The 18,248-nt window shown below is 50.6% G+C and overlaps 4 protein-coding genes across 4 annotated transcripts; 2 read left to right on the forward strand and 2 right to left on the reverse strand.

The window, feature by feature from the left end:
- Nucleotides 1–5,451: 5,451 nt before the first annotated feature.
- Nucleotides 5,452–7,337, forward strand: KVR01_006673 (uncharacterized protein; the record flags this gene model as incomplete). Its single annotated transcript, XM_044793767.1, has 4 exons — nt 5,452–5,712; nt 5,776–6,923; nt 7,031–7,083; nt 7,201–7,337. The coding sequence occupies 4 exons, from the start codon at nt 5,452–5,454 to the stop codon at nt 7,335–7,337; spliced, it is 1,599 nt and encodes a 532-aa protein (XP_044644104.1).
- Nucleotides 7,338–8,173: 836 nt separating this feature from the next.
- On the reverse strand, nt 8,174–10,861 carry KVR01_006842 (uncharacterized protein). Its single transcript, XM_044791500.1, has 6 exons — nt 10,177–10,861; nt 10,028–10,110; nt 9,416–9,900; nt 9,058–9,355; nt 8,627–8,975; nt 8,174–8,531 (listed from the first exon to the last, which is right to left on the reverse strand). Exons 1-6 carry the CDS (start codon nt 10,400–10,402, stop codon nt 8,311–8,313), a joined length of 1,662 nt encoding a protein of 553 aa, XP_044644273.1. The 5' UTR covers nt 10,403–10,861; the 3' UTR covers nt 8,174–8,310.
- A 1,498-nt stretch (nt 10,862–12,359) lies between these two features.
- KVR01_007065 (nicotinate phosphoribosyltransferase) lies at nt 12,360–14,699 on the reverse strand. Its single transcript, XM_044794147.1, has 3 exons — nt 14,253–14,699; nt 13,047–14,175; nt 12,360–12,988 (listed from the first exon to the last, which is right to left on the reverse strand). The coding sequence occupies exons 1-3, from the start codon at nt 14,446–14,448 to the stop codon at nt 12,853–12,855; spliced, it is 1,461 nt and encodes a 486-aa protein (XP_044644496.1). The 5' UTR covers nt 14,449–14,699; the 3' UTR covers nt 12,360–12,852.
- Nucleotides 14,700–15,067: 368 nt separating this feature from the next.
- On the forward strand, nt 15,068–18,158 carry KVR01_007024 (uncharacterized protein). The gene is made up of 2 exons (XM_044784899.1): nt 15,068–16,245; nt 16,306–18,158. The coding sequence occupies exons 1-2, from the start codon at nt 15,228–15,230 to the stop codon at nt 17,931–17,933; spliced, it is 2,646 nt and encodes an 881-aa protein (XP_044644455.1). The 5' UTR covers nt 15,068–15,227; the 3' UTR covers nt 17,934–18,158.
- Nucleotides 18,159–18,248: the final 90 nt, after the last annotated feature.

Genomic DNA, 18,248 nt, shown 5'->3' on the forward strand with positions numbered 1-18,248 from the left:
ACCGCCGACGAGGGGGTGACTCAGGACTTGCGCAAGCCTGCTAACCTGTTATGACCCTCCGAGCGTAATCACACATTGCACAGCTCGTCACCTTTCACCAGACATGGTTTCTTGTCAAGCACAGCTGCACGGTCGGCTATCTGATCGCCAAATGCCCACGCGGCGGGAAATTGCACTGGCGATCCGGCACGACAGCTGGATCCTCCCGTCGGTGTGGCAGCGCGGCTATCACCTTTCAAACCACCCCCAACGAGACATTAGTATATCAGGCTTGTCAGGGCACGCGATCATAGTCCGTAAGCCGGCCTGGCTGGTGATCAAATGTTGCGCAATCGACCATGCTGCTGTGGCACATGCTATGTAAGTACCTAGGTACGTAGCACCCCCCTGCCCCAGGGTGCAGGGTCTCATAGAGCACTATCGCCCCGAGACGACGTCTTTGAGCTTAGTACCTGGGTGCGGCATACTGTACGCCCAGCAATTATATGGCATGAACATACGAAAGAGCCTCTTTCGTATGTTTTATGCAATATCAATTGGAGTCGTTGCCGGCTACCGATCGAGACCGGGATGTTTGGATCTTGGATTAGATGCACAGTAGACACCTGGGCGCCCTGAAGTGGATGCGAAAGCCCGGTCCAACCCCCTTCGGATCCGAGCCACCTGGGCAGCGGCCGATACTCTCCATCGTGTTGACGTCTCCATCAAATTTGATCCCATCCTCCCCTTGTTGTTTTTGATCTCCCTACGCTCGCTGGGAATAGTAACCCCTACAACCATGGACCGGCTGTTGTGCTTGTTGCGGAAGACCAGGCGGGCTGCACTAGTATCCGGCCATAAGTGTTAGCAACACCAAAACTGCTCAACTTTCAGCATCAATTATACAACATCCACAAAGTGTGTGGTAAGATTTATCATCAACGTCCTACTAAGAATTAAATAAGGATTCCTTTGGTATTTTTTTTCTTGTCGAAAATCCCCTTTCTCGTTAACTTGTAGGCTGCGTAACTCGTTGGCGAAGAATCTCACCTTAGCTGTGGCCGGATACTTTTGCAGAGGGCCTGAAGACCAACAACCTCAGGCACCGTTAAAGTATCCATAGATTTCACTCTGATCCGCACAAGGTCACAATGTTGGGCTCGTTGTCACAATATTACACATAACTTCAAACCGGAAGCCAACTACTCCTCGACAGAGCCACAAAAGGCCAGCGAGCCAATCAAGGCCCGCCCAACCATCAATAATAGCGCAAAAGATTTGCGCCTTGCCGGGCACAAAACTTGATCGCCCGCCCACTGACGGCGCGGCTGCCCACGTTACCGGATCCCTCATCTCAGGGCAGCGTGGTTGACGCGCGTCTCTCCTCCCACAACCGTCCGAGTGTCCCCACCACGGGATAACTCAAAGTCCTGGGCCCACCAGGGCTGATCCTTGGCAGCTGCGCACCCGCGTGAGCCTCTAATTTCTCATGGACTTCCTGAGCAAAAGAATATCGCCGCATCTGTCGTAGACCAGGCCCTTCTTTCCCCCGTGCGTGCAGGCCGTAGGATCCACATCCTCAACGCTGTCGTGCCACACGGCCAGGCGAGGAAGGAGAAGGGAGACGATGAGGCGGGCCCCCCAATCGCCATGGGGACGGCGTATCTATGGGCCTCTGGCGTGGAGCCCTGTCAACTCCGCGGACCGTCGTGAGTGGGACGTCACCGCCGACGTCCTTGGCCTCGTAGCCCGCCCAAGAAGAGGATCAGCCCCGCGGGAATCGGCCTCAGCCGTCAATAGTCCGCGTGCATGTGGTGCCACATGTGCGTTCAGTGGGAAAGTGCTGCTGCTGCCGCCGCTGCCTTGCTGACGCTACCGTGCAGCCATGTGCTGCGGCGGGCATGTGGGCGTGCGTCGTGACTTTACCTGGTTTGTTTGCTGACCCGGGAGAAGTTGCCCTCGCTGGTGTGTTCGCTCGCCTCCTCATCATGTACGTACATACCCGTCTGTCCCGTCTGTCTGATGTCCAGCCGGGATGGGATGAAACGGGGCCTCTCTTGCCCCTCGGACGATGGCTGTCGGGTGGAAACGAGCCGGGGTAGATGTTTTTGGCCCCCAGCTTATTCTCGTGGGAAGAATACCGACATGTCACAACCATGCGCTATCAGAAGTTTGTAAGTCATGACAAGTGGTTGGTTGCTGCCCAGCATGATCCGCCGGCGCGTTGGCAGCTATGCGAGCCTTCAAATGTTGCTTGTCCTCCAAGTGGGCACGCGCAAATATGACTGAAACTAAAAAGTTAGTCTTAATTCGCTAAAAACCAAGTCAGCATGAGCCGCAAACAGAAGCCTGATAGTAATGCCCTTCCAGGGTCTGTTTTCTTAGGTTTACGGTAATGTCCGTGGCGGGCCAACGGATCATCACAATTATGCTTTGTTACTACCATATCTAAAACCTTTATACATCACGACGCGTAACGTCCAAGCAGGCATTTGATCGCCTTGACTCAGCGTCGCTGCCGTATTCACGTAGCAGTTTTGACATCCGTCATGGCACTTAGCACTGCGTCCCGTGCACTTGGTAGTTCTCATCGTCTGACATACCTATCGTGCATCGGTCCTGCAAGCGCAATTCAGCCCAGCCTCAGTCGTAATAAAGAAACTCCTTACATGTCCATGAGTAAGTGATAGGGAATTAAGAAAGTCCGGGACAAATGACTCAGACTGAGATTGTTTGGGCTTCTTCATTGTCTTCGTAGACAAGTACTTCGCATTCATAGCACTTCAATGTTGAAATATCGAAAACGCGGGTTAATTGACCTATACATATACATAGCCACAAATAGACGTCCACCCTAGGTGATTTATGTCACTGTCACGGCATAAATATGGACTACATGTTCATAGAAACTAGCGGTGTTGCGTTTTGATTCGAATACCTACTTAAGCAGTACAGTGGCATTGTTCGCAACACTTGTAATATTGCGGAAGCAAACAATACCACTTCGAAACGCTTGGGCAACCACAGGACAGCTGTAGGTAAGCATAACATGATTCCTCCGGGGCCACATGGGACGCAAAGGTACTAGTCTCACGACGGCGTCATGTCGGCCACGGGGCAATCATCCATGTTTTAGCTGACGACGATGCTTTGCCACCAACAACAACGGGACGCGCGTGCTGACCACCAAGACATTATGGGCCGTCTTGTTTTGGCACAAGACGTACGCAGCTGGGTTCTTGGCTGGGGGCTGGCCTCATCGTAGGGCAGGCAGGTCGGAAGGTTGATAGCCCGCTGCGCTGCGGGCGACTAGGACAACTGCATCAGGGCGGAAGGCGAAATGCCTCAATGTGTACGATGTGGGGATGGGGCGGCACAGACTTACACAACATGGTGAGCCAGACCTCCGCATGCGTCAACTGCGGATGAATATCGTGCCGAAGACGTCTACCGACATGGTACGTATGATGCTGGTTGGTCATGCTTGCGCCATGGGATGGTATGTCTGGGTACGCAGACATGTCTGTTGGCATAATTGTAGTGACTTACTGTGCTGGGCCAGTTTATAGGTCACTGGGATGATGGTCAAAGACTTCACTGAGCTGGTTCCCTATTGTCGTCCCATATAGGAGTGGGATCCGAGCTCAACGCCGTTGTTCCAATCCGCTGCTTTCGTCCGGTAAGATGGTTGCGCTACAATATGTAGAAGTCATTTTGAGCCATTACCCAGTACGAAATTAGAACAGCATCATGCTTCCCCAAATGAATATAGTAAAAAATATAGTTAGAAGATTCCACTGTTTCCACGTTTAAGCTATATGGCCAAGAATTAACAATTAAGAGTTCGATTCTAGACACATGTCTAAGCTACTGCATGGACTTAACTGAGCTTTCTTTGTGTTTATCAGTCTTTAAATATATATAGAATAGAAGTAAGACCACTTATTATTATCTATTAAACCTAATATTTCTAGTATATAGAGAGGCAATATCTAGAGCCTCTTTAAATAATATATATTTATAAACTATATTAAATTAATAGAATTTCTATTAAATAGTTAATATATATTTAAATGTATATTTTAAAAGTTTTTATAATATTATTATTTATTTTTAAAAATAATTAAATAAATTAATTTAAAAATAAAAATTAAATTTATTAATTATATAATTTTAATTATATTATTAATAATAAAATTTTTTTAAAAAAATATAAATTAAAATATTATTAAACTTATAATAATAAAGATAATAAAAAAGAAAGATATAACTAAATAGAAAAAGAATATAATATAGCTTTTTAAAGCTAGTTTAAACATTTTTCTGAAAAAAAAATCATGTCATGAAGGGGAATCGAACCCCTGCCCCAGGCATGGGAAGCCTGGATTCTACCACTAAACTATCATGACAATATTATGCCATTTATAATGACATATTATAGTTGTACTAACCCACCTATGATCAAGCCCACCTCTTAAAATCTACCTCATTCTAGTCACATATTACATTACGTTATTCATGAATCCATTTCGTACCTCATTGTATGATTCTTAGTTCTTGGTGACTTAAATTGCATAAAATCAGGTTATTTATTAGTGCTGTAGATGCCCTGAAGATAGTGATGCAGTGCTGCCATTTAGGGATCCCAGCATTGTTCCACCTCCTTCGAGACTTCTCCCTATTCACCACAGGCAATTCACTTTCGCAGGTCCTCAGACAACGGCGGGCATTCAGTCTAGTCTCCCCATCTTCATAGACTCACTTCTGGTAATATTTCAACTACTACTCTTCCCTCCACTGATCCCACCAGTTTTGTGCTCCTGGCTACGACATGCCCCATAGGAAGACGCAAAATTCTCTATTGAATGAAATTATATGTTTAATACATAGCCTTTATTCCCGTTCCTGAGAGAAACCCGCTCATTATTTCCTGGAGTTTTGTACTCGCCAGGAGCGGCATATCTATTCATAATCCCTTCAGTCCGGACTGTGTCAGTAATGGCAGATACCCTGTAATGTAAAACAGGGCCCACCAATTTGAAAATCGTCGACGGAATAGAGGAAATTGTAGGGCTCAGTCTCGATGAAGCTCTCCTGTCCATGTGCCGTCCGCACAATCATCCAGCCCTTGATGAGTGAGGTGACGAGAAACTTGGACGCCAACAATGTAGTAGAGGCTGATGGGATGTAAGGGCCCAATTGTTAATTCAACATTCTATGCCAATCTCAGTGTGTGATATTTCTCGCAAATCTTGATGACGGGCTCTTTGCAGGGGTGCCGAACGGTTGGGCGCAAGTCTCGGGTGCGGGCTTTGTGGCTTTGTTGCCCCGTTGGGACTTCACTTCGTATTGTTTTCCTAGTATTGTTCCATTAGTTCATTTCGCCATTTGAGTTCATAAAATGGATTTCACCGGAATTTCTCTTCTTCACTTTAAGCAAGTACCGTCTGCCACACGAAAGCAGTATTCACCATGCCCAACACGTCTGAAATCAACGAGTCAACCGACATAAGATCAACCCAGGGGTTTCATGTGTTAGTAGGATGGAAAATATACTTTTTTGCAGCGCTCCCGGTCATCATCTACCTACTTCACCTTCGAGCAACCAGGCTCCGGGTCATTCCAAAGGGTGTACCATGGGTGGGTGTACGCAATGAGTGGTTCTCAAAGACGAGAGCAAACGTTCGTGAGCTATTTGAATCCAAATCAAATATTGAAACAGGATACCAGAAGGTTTGATCTTTGTTTATTTCTGTGGCATGTTTCATGTCTCAAATACTGAACGATTCCACTCAGTATGGCAAGCATGGAAAACCGTACGTCACACCGAATCTGACGTTCAAAGCCGAGGTCGTGTTGCCACCCTCGTACATGACATGGCTACTTGCACAGCCAGATTCGGTCATGTCCATTCAAAAGGTACTTCTTGCCGACGTCGAGTTCGAATATACGTCCCCGCGGAGTTGGAAGTTTGTGCGACCATTCCACGTCGAGGCCTTGAACAAGATGAATTTGAATCTTATGACCGGTGATATGGTTGAAGAGATAGCAGAGTCTATCGACGAGTGGTTCGGCAATGTGCCTGGTGAATGGAAAACTGTGGGTGTCCAGGCGTCCATGTCGACCACTTTAACCCGTATTACGAATAGAGTCTTTGTGGGCAAGGAAGTCGCGCACAACCTTGACTACTTTTACTACTCGATTAACTTTGTCGGCAAAATAGGGCAATGTGCTGCCGCAATCTCCTACCTCATCCCGGCTATGCTCAAGCCCGTTCTCGGGCCCCTCGTCGCCCTGCCAGCCCGATATTACGACTACCGCTGCTCGCAGTACCTTGTGCCGCTAATACGGAAGCATTTGGACGATGCGTCGGCATCAAAGGACACACACCATGAGGAACGTAACCCGGATATGCTGCAGCTGATGGCGCGCTTCGCAGCCAAGAGCGAAGACTCGATAGACCACGATCCGCGCTCTTTATGCGCGCGCATCCTGGCGCTGAATTTTGTGGGAATTCACACGAGTACCGCGGCCGCCATAGGTGCTCTTGTCAACATCCTGTGCGCCGGGCCGGACGTATTCGAAGCCTTGCGCCGCGAGGCCGCCTCAGTCTTGCGCGGCGCGGGAGGAGTCTGGAACAAGGCGGCCGTTGGCAAGCTCGCGCTCATGGACAGTACGCTGCGCGAGTCGCTTCGATTCAGTGCCTTCAAAGCTCGCGGCATCGAGAGGCAGGTGGTAAAGGAGGGCGGTGTTGTTATGCCCGATGGCACACTTCTGCCCGAGGGCACGAAGGTCGGCATGCCTACAACTGAGATCCACATGGACCCGGACTTCTACAATGACCCTGCCGTCTTCCGTCACGACCGCTTTGTCGGCAAGGCTGAGCTCGGCATGGTGAACACCACGGACACTTTCCTGGCATTTGGCCACGGAAAACACGCGTGGTGAGTTGAAAGCGCCTATTTCAAACCATCTTTCTGGCCTCTAAATACATTCTTCTGTCATCCGGCCTATAAGAAGGACACTAGCTGACATTGTTTTCTCCACTTAGCCCTGGGCGCTTTTTCTCTACTCATGAGCTTAAACTTCTCTTCGCACACATCGGTAAGCATTCCTAGGTCAATGCCAGTCTTCAACTGTCACGTATCCCCGTCTTTCACGATTTGGAATATTCAGGAGCGCAACAATTTAGAATATCCAGCAGACTAACGTCACCATCAGTGCTCAATTATGACCTCAAGTTCATCGACACAAGGCCCAAGTCAATTTACCTGAGCGACTTCTGTTTCGTGCCAGAAGAGATCTTTTTTGAGACGCGTCGCAGAGAGAGGAGCGCCCATCTTGATTTGGAGGATTGAAGATATCCCTCAGCATAACCATTCTAGTGCTCCTAAACTATTCATACCTAGGTAGATTATTCAAATTACTCACTACACTTTAATATAAATTTACCCTTTAAATGTAAATTATAGTAGTTTTTCTCTTTTATATATATAAAACTTTAAATATAGTATATTTTTTATTTATAATTTATATAATACTTTTATATAATAGTAAATATTTAAAATTTAATATTTAAAAAAATATAGTACTAATAATAGTAGAAAGAGAATATAGTATATAAAGAAAGTATTATTAATAGAAGGTTAGAATGTTAGAATGTTAGAAGGTTTATAAGATAGCTTACCTACTAACTATTAGTGTAATAGACCGCTCGGCTTAAAGACTATAATAACTACTTTATCTAATTTAGTTACTCCAGCAGTCTATAAGCCCGTACCGTCACAGTCTAAAGGTTAGAAGGTTGGGAGGTTAGGAGGTTAGGAGGTTAGGAGGTTAGGAGGTTAGGAGGTTAGGGGGGTAGGGGGGTAGGAGAGTATCCTGTGGGAGGGTATCTTGTGGGAGGGTATTCTATGGGAGGGTATTCTATGGGAGGGTATCCTAGATGAAGGTAATTCTATGACATTATCTAAGATAAGGTTTTCCTAGAGGAGATAGGTATTGATGTTGTGACCGCGGAGTTGTTGATTAGTGCATTCAAGAGGTTGACTGATGCTCCAACAAGACGGCAGATGGCAAACTAGGCGCGGCGGATTATCCAGCAAGCTCAAGACTTGACTTGATGAGTAGAGAGCGAGGGGAAACGCAAGGGCTGACAGAAAGGTTCCTAATGAGCTCTTGAGCGCGGTCGAGGTGCGGTAAAGGATTTCTCTTATATGGTGACTAGGTCTTATTCTAGCGAGCCTTTCGATCGAATTAAGTTTCTGATATTACCAAGTCTCATGTTTATTCTCTATCTTGAAGTATGGGCCGTAACGCACATTTGTTTATTCAGTACTTTTCGTCCTTCTTCTCTTGTTCAGTGTTCAACGCACCCGCCGCAAGGGGCTCCTCAACCGATTGTCCGTCGTGAATGTACATTGTCATCACCTTGGGCCCCGGATAGTTCTTCCTTGCATGAATTACCCACCATGCCGCGGTGAGAACCACGACTCCTACTGTGATCACGCTGTTGTAGTTCATTGCTTCGGTAGTCGTGGGTAGGGCAAAGGCTGGTGAAGACAGATAAATCAGCATATCAGTCCTAAATCTTGACTCCTTCGCCTGATCGGAAGACGTGAAGAGAAGGAACGCTTAAAGTACTCACGAAAGCAGAAAAATATGTCAAAGAAGGTGATGAGGATGACAGCCGTCAGGTTGACAGGGATGCCCCAACGTCCCAGGTCGAATGGGCCCTTGGGGAAATGCTTCCGCCCGGTCAGGACATTTCCCATGAATGGTATCGCGTATGAGACCGTCGTCAGAATGATGAAGGAGCCTGTGAGGTCGAGGAAGGCCGTTGAGCTGCCGATGGGAATAGCACCGAGTGCGGTTGCCACTACCGCTACAAAGAGCGTTGCTGGCACGGGGCATGACAGCCGCTCTGAGACGCTGGAGAAGAAACCCGAGAAAGGAACCGCGTTATCGCGGGCGAGGGCCCAGTAGATGCGGGAGTTCTGAGCGCATTTTGTTAGCTAATCACGGATACAAGGAGCCAAGACCTGCGCAGATATATATCTATATATCTATAGCACTCACTGTGACCAAAGTCCCGATACAGCACATCATCGAAGAGCACCAGATGATGAACAGCAGCCCGAACTGTGCGCCAAGATTCTGAGTCCCATCTTTGTTCGCAGTAGCTTGGGCATAGATGCTTGCCAAAGGATAAGTGTTGATCCCGGTGGTGAGCACGCTCAGGTCTGTGATGGCGTATGAGATAGTGATGGCGAAGACGAACGCGTAGAGGAAGCCAAGCCCTATTTGGAGGCCGATAGCCTTGGGCAGGTCCTTCTTCGGGTGCGGAAGCTCCTCGGCCATGTGTGTAATTGCATCACTACGTATCATGTTAGTCTTTCCATGGGTTGTCGAGTAATAGGAATTGGGCAGCACCCACGGAGTACCAATGGTGAACGCCCCGTTGAGCACGCCGAGCAAGAAGGCGACGCCGTCCTGCCATCCCGTGATGTTGTTCTCTTTGAACGACCCCCAGACGAACTTATTACTCGCGTGCTGCTGTGGCATAGCCGCGACGACAATGATTGACACGATGCCGCCCACGATGACGAAAAACATACCCAGCGTTTGGGTATGAGGAATACTTCGGTTGACGAAGACCACGATCACTACGCATAGCCATGTTATGAGGAGGTAAGCAACGTAAACGTGCCATGCGGCATAGACGTAGGTCGGCTGGTTGTAGACGACGTAGAGGTTGACCGAGACGTTGGCAGTGATCTGGAGGAGAGCTGCGAGGTCGAACATCCACCCGTAAAAGTTGATCCACCCAGTGAAGAAACCTACCATGCGTCCCCATTTTGGCCCGCCTGCGATCGTTGCCCAGTGATACACGCCACCAGCGGTTGGCACACTGCTCGAGAACTACCGTGTATTGTTGTCAGTTCTCATATTCTGCCATGATCACTTCTGGCGTAGCCGCCGGCAGTTGTAAGTCGATATCAGGAAATGAATAGGGGTAGGCAAGAAAAAGCCAAGCCTCCACACACACCTCAGCAAGTCCAAGACCAATGAACGAATAATAGAAGACGGCCACGATAAGCCCAAAGATAAGACCGGTAGGACCTCCATTAGCTATATAAAACGACACATGAGATGTCAGTGTAAGTCAAAGATGTCATCGGAACAGGGGTCAAGTACCGATCGAGACAGATATTGACGAGCCCAGGGCAATCCAGGCGTTGTCGACGGTCAGGGCAATTCCCGCGAGCCCGAGGAGACCATACTGCCGCCTCAGCTGGTCTTTGTATCCAGAGGCGTTGATGACCGTCCCGTCCTGGACTGCAGCCACAGTCTCATCTCCAGAATGCTCACCAAGCTCGGGGCTCTGCTGTCCCTCGGGCTGGTGCTTGTCGCTCAAGCTCATGGTTGCAAGCGTCCTCAGACTTCGTGGCTTGGTTATGAGGTGGCCGACGCCGGTCGTTCTACCAAGTTCTCCGGGCAAGGAGATGTGGAACTGAGTACTGATGGGCTCAACTAGGCTCCAAGGACGAAATCAGAGAGAAGAAGAAAACCCATGGGAAACCCAGGAAGAGAAATAGATTTAATGAGACATCGGGTGAAACCAGATGGATATGGACCGCCAGCACCCAGCTCAAGCCTTAATAAATATCACCACAATGCTGGTCCCATTATCATGGTACACTTGACACCCGCTGCCCCGTGGGCGTTACACAAGATTCTCTTGGTAATTGCCGGGATCAATACCTGGGGAGTGCAGCTGGGCTTCACCATATCAGGACAGAATGCCAGGGGCTGATAAGCCCTAGGAACCGGTAGACTGACATTGCTTTTTGACAAAAGCCATCAGACAGTGCAGATGGAGGCCTGCAAAGATATGCAGCCAGTGGTGTTACAACAAGGCCAGGACCGGGGCTGCATCAACGGGCAGCGTCGACTGGATGGCAGGATGGCCAGGCCACACCCCGAAAGGCGCGCCATCGGCGACGATAGGATATACCCTGGGTCGCATGCTTATCTTTGAGTCCTGACGACTAAGGAAGATACGACCCCTGAGCAATGCAACTTGGGAGCCTAGGCAAGCTAGGGTGTGGGCCGTAGCACAATACCGGTACGGAGTACTGCAGGTGTGCTATACAGTACATACCACAAGTAGCCCGCGTGCCGTTGCAATGATCGCGCAGATACAGTCTTGGTGCTACTGGGCAGACGCTCCTAACACTGAATATGTCAACAATTTGTCAGCGGCGAGATTTTGTACCCGTCATGGGTTGGCCCACGGCGACAAGAAATCTCGCCCGACGAGATACTGCGTGAACGGAAGCCCACAGTAGATGGGCATACTGTTCAGCCGGCCTTGGCCAACAGCATTCTGTCCCTGCAAGAGTCCTCTGCTGAGTGTGAAGATGGGCTGGGCAAAGCCAGGCTCTGGTCAAGCAGTTCAGGGGCGCGAGGAGGAGGAGGAAAAGTGACGGATGGAGGTGGAGAACCAACACATGGCAAGCAACGCGGGATAGTGGAGGTTCCGAGATCCGCGAGGGTCTACAGGTGGGTAAGTGGATCGGCCCGGCTATTATACTGGGGCTTATCAGCCAGAGATGCACCCAGCTACCGTCAGGGTGGCATGATAGGCCTCGGACGCGAATGCCGCCTTGCAAGGGCAACCTGGGCAGTTTCGATAGCTCCGAAAAGAAAGCGAGCCGGCAAATCACCATGTCTTTGTTTACTAGACGTTCCTTGACAGTCGTCAAAGTCCATGTCAGCACAGCCCGCCATCTCGACAACTGTGTCACCTCGCCCCCGGTAGACACCGTCGGCCGTGATTGGGCAGCCCTATGAATTGGATTTTCCAAAACAGAGTTGCGGATACTACTTCGGGTCGTCATGCTACGTCGTGCAACTCCAGTGCGTTACCTCCAAAACTTGAAGTTTATCCCGCTACACTGGCATAATCGAAAGACAAGACAAAGCTATTGTGATCAAGCAGAACAGTTCATGTGGTCTTTTCACTCTGGTGCTACCTAGGTCCTGATAAGAATTCCGACTGATCCGAAAAAGACCAATCATCCACCAACCTCGAAAAATGGCGCGTAATAGCCTTGAAGAAAACGAAATGTATGCCGTGAAGTCTTGGGATTCATACCACCCTGCCTCTTATAGGACCTTCAATTAGTTTGTGTGTGGCTTTGTTGTCATTATATGACCAAACGTTATTGTAGTTAAAGTGGGTGTGGTATGCACACCATCATCAAGTATCTCACGTATTCTTTTGGTAGATATCAATACGTTGGCCCAAGTCCATTCTTTAACTTAACAACTAGGTCTCTACCTATACTCGTGCTTGTAATCTGTGATTCCATCCCCAAAATACGTGAATGACCTTGGCGGCTACAGACGGGACAGTGTCGACTTGGCAGACCGACAGGGAGCAATGATGTTGGTGCGATACATGATGGAAATGAGTTTACATGCCTTCGTATTAGAAGAGACATAGATCGATGATAGCACCATACATGCCGTGAGATGCGTGTGAATATCCCACCAGATCATGAGCACAATACTGAATTCTCCACGTGCTTGGGAGGACGATGGCTCCCTGGAGATTCCTGGCGGAATCTGCCGTCTAACTCGATTCTATCCCGTGGTATCCTTGGAAGTGACAAGCCCGCCCACTCGCTCCGAATCCGTGACAATGAAAGCAGTCCTCGCCGGCGATCCCCAAGATCTGTACTGGGATCCTTCTCCCAACTGAAATCCTAGCCTCTGCAGATGAATCTTCTACCTGGACTTTCCAGATAGTAACCTGAAAACAATCAGTGGGACAGCGCGGTGGTCTCCGCTTTGCCATCTCGCTTTCTAGGCCTTGGTGGCGCCGTCCACACCCCATCGTCGGCTCTCATCACCGTCCTCCCACTCCTTCTCTACGTAGCCCAACTCCTTCTTGACCTTGTCCACGAGTGCCTTGTCACCCATGTTCTTGCCCATGTTGTCACTATTGGGGGGTGGTTAGCACGAGACCGCATGGCATGGTGTGGACCGATGCGTCTTACCTGATCTTGATGGCAGCGTTGTTGTTCGCAGAGCTCAGCTTGATGACAATGTTCATTGGCGTGGACTTGGTGCCGTCAGTCGTCCGGACGAAATCGTTCGTCAGGAACGTTCCCACTCCGAAGGTCGGCTGGAACCCCGCCTCCTCTGCGACCTTCTTGTACTCCAGGCACCGCTCGATGTTCAGGGAGTCCGAGAAGACAATCACCTTCTTGTCCTTGATACCGACGCCGTCGTAGAACTTCCGCATGGTGCTGACAAACTCGACCGGGTCACCCGAGTCCTGCCTGACGCCGGTAAAGACGTCCGCATATGTCTTGGGCGTTGGAGCGCCGTCAGTGAGGCCCGTCTTCGCGATGACATCCTTGGCTGCTGAGATGAATTCGTCCGCGACGGAGGGCTTGTGCTCAGTCGAGGCGGGCGCGTCGGGGAGGCGCTCGATGCCCTTGTTGAAGGCCTTGAGGAACTCTGGGGTGCCGAACGTATCGGTCAGCGCGATGCCGAGGACGCCTTCGCCGAAGCAGGAAACCCAGTGGCGCAGCGCCTCCTCTGTCGCGCGGGGGTAGTCGTTCTTGATGGCGGCGATGCCCATGAACCACTCATGCGCAACGGTGCCGACGGGCGGGATCCCGAAACGCATGGCCAGGTGGACGTTGCTCGTTCCCGAGAGTTTGCCAGGGAGGCCGCGCTTCTCGGCATCCTTGCTGGCCTTGACGAGGCCCCTAAACACGAGCGCCTGGGTGTGATAGTCGCGGCGCCTACGGGTGCCGAACTCAGAGAAAACACATCCCGCCTCGAGGAGCTTTGTCCCTTTCTCATACGCCTTCTCTTCCTGACCATCATAATTCCAGTCCTTGTCCATGAACTTGAAGTAGGCCTCTGAGGTGAGAGCCAGGATGGGGATCTCGTAGAGGATGGTGTCGACCCATGAGCCCTTGATGTCCAGCTGGATGTCTCCGAGATCGGTGTCTGCTCCAGTGTCTTGCCCTGTTGGGGTGAAGCTGATCGTGACCTGCTCACGGGGGTGCAGGCGGAAGTTCTGGAGGAATTCAAGGTAGGCGGGCGTGAGGTACTTGCAGTGTTGCTGGAGGAAGTGCAGCTCGTCGGGGAGTAAGGAGATGTTCCCAAGCTCTGGACCATGGGGGTCTTGGTTAGCTATCCTGTAGCAGGAGGATTTGTGTGTTCTGGGTATATATAGGATGACAGACTCGTGATCTGGGCCTCTAGCCAGCGATATGCAGCTCGCGACAGCTTTTTCTCGGGGGTTCGATTGGTGAAGCCATAGGTCACAGGCACGTCCTTGAAGTACTTGAAGACGGCACATTGCATGGTCAGCTTATAGAGGTCTGTATCCAGAAAGGATATGACACCCTCCGGGTATGGGGATGAACTGTTGAAGTCCATGGCGCAATCAGGACTGGCGAAGACTGTGTGGTTTGCTTGCTTGGCTGCTAAGAGGTTGCAAATGCAGCTGGCTTGGGGTAAGCTTGGTGTTCACCCCTCGGGTTTGGCTGTTTGGCGGGGTGTTACCCAGGTGATATGGCCCGTCGCGCATCAGGGTGGGAGGTACCTAGGTAGGTCATAAATGCCCCTCCATCCTGACTGCCTGACAGTGGGCGTCTCTCCCACTTTGTTACGCCCATGCACCCACGCACCCACGCACTCAGCACGGTGATTGCCATGAATGAGACAAGACCGTGGGCTCTAGAGTGGGGCATTCAACCCCTGCAGATGCCGAAACAACTGTCTGAGCCCTCATTACCTCTATAATATGTTGCCCTACAAGAAAGAAGTGGTCTTGCTGGACAAATTGTTGTAGGAGGTCATCCTGCAGGAGGTTATTAATGTGAATAAGTATATCCCACAAGACAGTGTCACATTGGAGGCAGTTCTAAAATATACTATTCTATAAGATGCTGTCCTACTTGATCATGTCCCACATGAGGTTATCCTGTTTGTATCACAGTTTCCAGGTACCTGGCAGGGTACCCTGAAGACAGCCTGATCAACAGCCTGGGCACGGGCCATCTGCAACTTTCCTTTGCCTGCCGGCCCCCCCAGAAAAGTTATCGATAGCGTCCAGGGTCTGGTAGAGCAGAGAAAAAAAGTTTGGATTTTCGACAGGCTGAGCGAGACATTGCAACACACTCTCACTTGTGTCGCTCGCCCCAGAGCAAGGCAACATGGACGTCCACCGCTGCCGATTCGTTCCTTTCCCAGCCTCCCCTATCAATGCGGTCGCCTTCTCACACCCGTTGCTGTCTGCGAAAAGGCAGGAGGCTCGACTAGCCATCGGTCGCGCAAATGGCGACATAGAGATCTGGAACCCTTTGAAGGGGAGCTGGTTTCACGAGACCACAATACATGGTGGAAGCAACAGGAGTGTTGATGCTCTGGTCTGGGTTACGGGCGAAGACGAGACGTTACCGGATGGCAACGTCATCCTGGGCAAGTCGAGACTGTTCAGCATAGGCTACACGTCCACCATCACCGAATGGGATCTGGAGAAAGGAAAGGCGAAGAAACATGCCAGCGACGGACAGCACGGTGACATATGGTGTTTCGCCGCCCAACCTGCACCGACCAAGGAGTCTCACAATGGCATCACCTCCGTCAGCCAGCCCCAGAGGCTAGTCGCTGGTACCGTGGACGGCAGCATTGCGCTGTACTCGATTGACGATGACGACCTTCATTTCCAACGCCTATTAGTCAAGACTGCCAAGAAGAACATCAAGATGGTCAGCATTGCGTTCCAGTCGCGACAAGTCGCAGTGGTCGGCTGCTCAGACAGCTCCATCCGTGTATACGATCTGAGGAGGGGAGAACTCCTGCGCAAGATGACACTGGGCAAGGATCTCACTGGCGGTTCTAAGGAGATCATTGTCTGGTCCGTCAAGTGCCTCAAGAACGGTGACATTGTCTCCGGAGACTCAACTGGCCAGATCTGCATCTGGGACGGCAAGACCTATACTCAAGCGCAGAGGATCCAGGGCCACAAGTCCGATGTTCTCAGCCTCGCCACTGGTGCAGATGGGCAGACTATCGTCAGCGGCGGGATGGACCGGCGAACTGCCATGTACCGCCCCATAAAGAGCGATCCTTCTCGCTGGCAAAAGGTTTTCCACAAGAAATACCACAAGCACGATGTCAAGACCATGGCTTCATTCGAGGGTCTTGGTATGAGTGTCGTCGTGACTGCAGGTGAGACCAGTCCCTACAAGTAATGGCATAACTGCGCGTCTTGCTGACACTCCTCGCCAGGTCCTGATGCCACCCCCATCGTCACTCCTCTGCGCCAGGCGGGCGTAGAGAACCATCGAGCACTTCCACACCTACCACAGTCTGTACCTCTACAAACAGCATCATCAACCCGCTTGCTAGTCAGTTGGTGGGACCGCGAGATTCATTTCTGGAAAGTGCTGCGGTCGCACACGGGGCCGGCCGACAGCCTAAAACAAAAGAAAGACTTCCCGCAAATTGGCAGAATCCTCATCCAGGGAGAGGCGAACATTACTTCATGTTCCATCAGCAGAGACGGCTCAATTCTTGTTGTGTCCACAGCCACAGCCATCAAAGCTTTTCACCTCACAATCCCCAATCTTGACCTGGGTGAACAACTGAAGATTCGCAAGATGAGCATCCCATCCATCATTGAGAACGCAGGGGCCGCACAAGTTCAAATCTCCCCGGAAGGTCAATGGCTGGCCTGGACTGAGGAAGGCAGTCAGGTTCGCATTGCGAAAATAACACTGGAAGACTCGGGATTCTCAATACAGCAACATCCCGCTAAGCTGACTCGATTGCGAAGAGATATTCCTAAGCACGTACGATTGGGCGGTCTGGGCAATTACGAAAGACACATCACCCACATCACGTTTTCGCCAGACAGCAAGATTCTTGCGACCGCCGACTTGGCGGGCTATGTCGACACGTGGACACTGCGGGAAGACGGCGTGCAGAACGGCGCAGCATCAGCAGAAGACGATAGCGCATCCTCTTCAGACGAGGAGGATGCATCACAAAGCGGGCCCTCATGGGTTCGTAACCCCAAAGCCTCGCTTATACCCAAACTGGCACATGCGCCAGTAGCACTCTCTTTCTCTGACGATATCCTCGCGCCGATACTCCGGGATGAAGGCGAGGAAGGACCAGACGACTACATACTCTTGGCTGTCACTGCAACATCGCGCATTTACACATTCAATCCTTTGGAGGGGTCTCTGACCAAGTGGTCACGAAGGAATGCCGTGTGGAAGCTGCCCGAGGAGATTCGTGCCACCCGAGACCTGATCAAGGGTGTTGTGTGGGCAGGCTCCAGAATCTGGATGTACGGTGTCTCATTCGTGTTCATGATCGACCTCTCGTCAGACTTCGCAGAGCAGGAGCCAGGGGCCTCGAAAAAGAATCGGAAGCGCAAGCGAGGAGCAGACAGTGGTGCCGGGAGCAAGACGGAGACCGGAACACTTGCGCCACAACCTGTTCGCACGTTGGTGGCAGGAGACAACAAGGAAAGCCAGTGGGTGGATGTGGAGATGGCGGACGCCGAGCCACAGGCAGATGGAACTGGGGACGAGGATGAAAATGACGATGCGGAAGAGGAAGCAGCCGGCGGGGAACTAGAGAAGTTGCGCAAGCAAGAGCAGGCTGGTCGGTCAGAAGGAGAGGAAGTTTCACCGCCCGGTGCGGAGGAACAGCGCAAAAGCTGGTGGCACACCTACAAGTACCGGCCGATACTTGGTATTGCTCCACTGCAGAACGTGGGTGGAAGAGACAGGGCGAATGGTGTCAACGGTAGCAGCAAGAAGGTGGGGATACAGAAGGTCGAAGTCGTCCTCATTGAGCGGCCAAAGGAGGACATTGCTATGCCAGAACGCTATGTGGAGGACTAGTCGCGTACACAGTAATGATACACCAAGTCCAGACTGCCTCTTGTCAGGCAGAAATTTGACAAACTAGAGGTCATGCCGCGGGAGACTATTTACGGGCATTGTGTTAGACCGTAGAGGGAAATGGATATGTCTGCACTTCCACTGTAGTTTCTTTTCTAACCCATATATGTATATTATTCTGGATTGCAAAGCAATACTAGTAGTACAATATACTCAGTCATTAGATGCTATCATAGTTCCCCTCAACACGAGTCCGGCGTTTACGGCCTTTAACGGAACTCTCACCATTTCAGGGGGCGATACGGCTTACATCCG

The sequence above is a fragment of the Diaporthe batatas genome, assembly GCF_019321695.1.
Source record: "Diaporthe batatas strain CRI 302-4 chromosome Unknown Contig00007, whole genome shotgun sequence".
In the NCBI taxonomy this organism is placed as follows: domain Eukaryota; kingdom Fungi; phylum Ascomycota; class Sordariomycetes; order Diaporthales; family Diaporthaceae; genus Diaporthe; species Diaporthe batatas.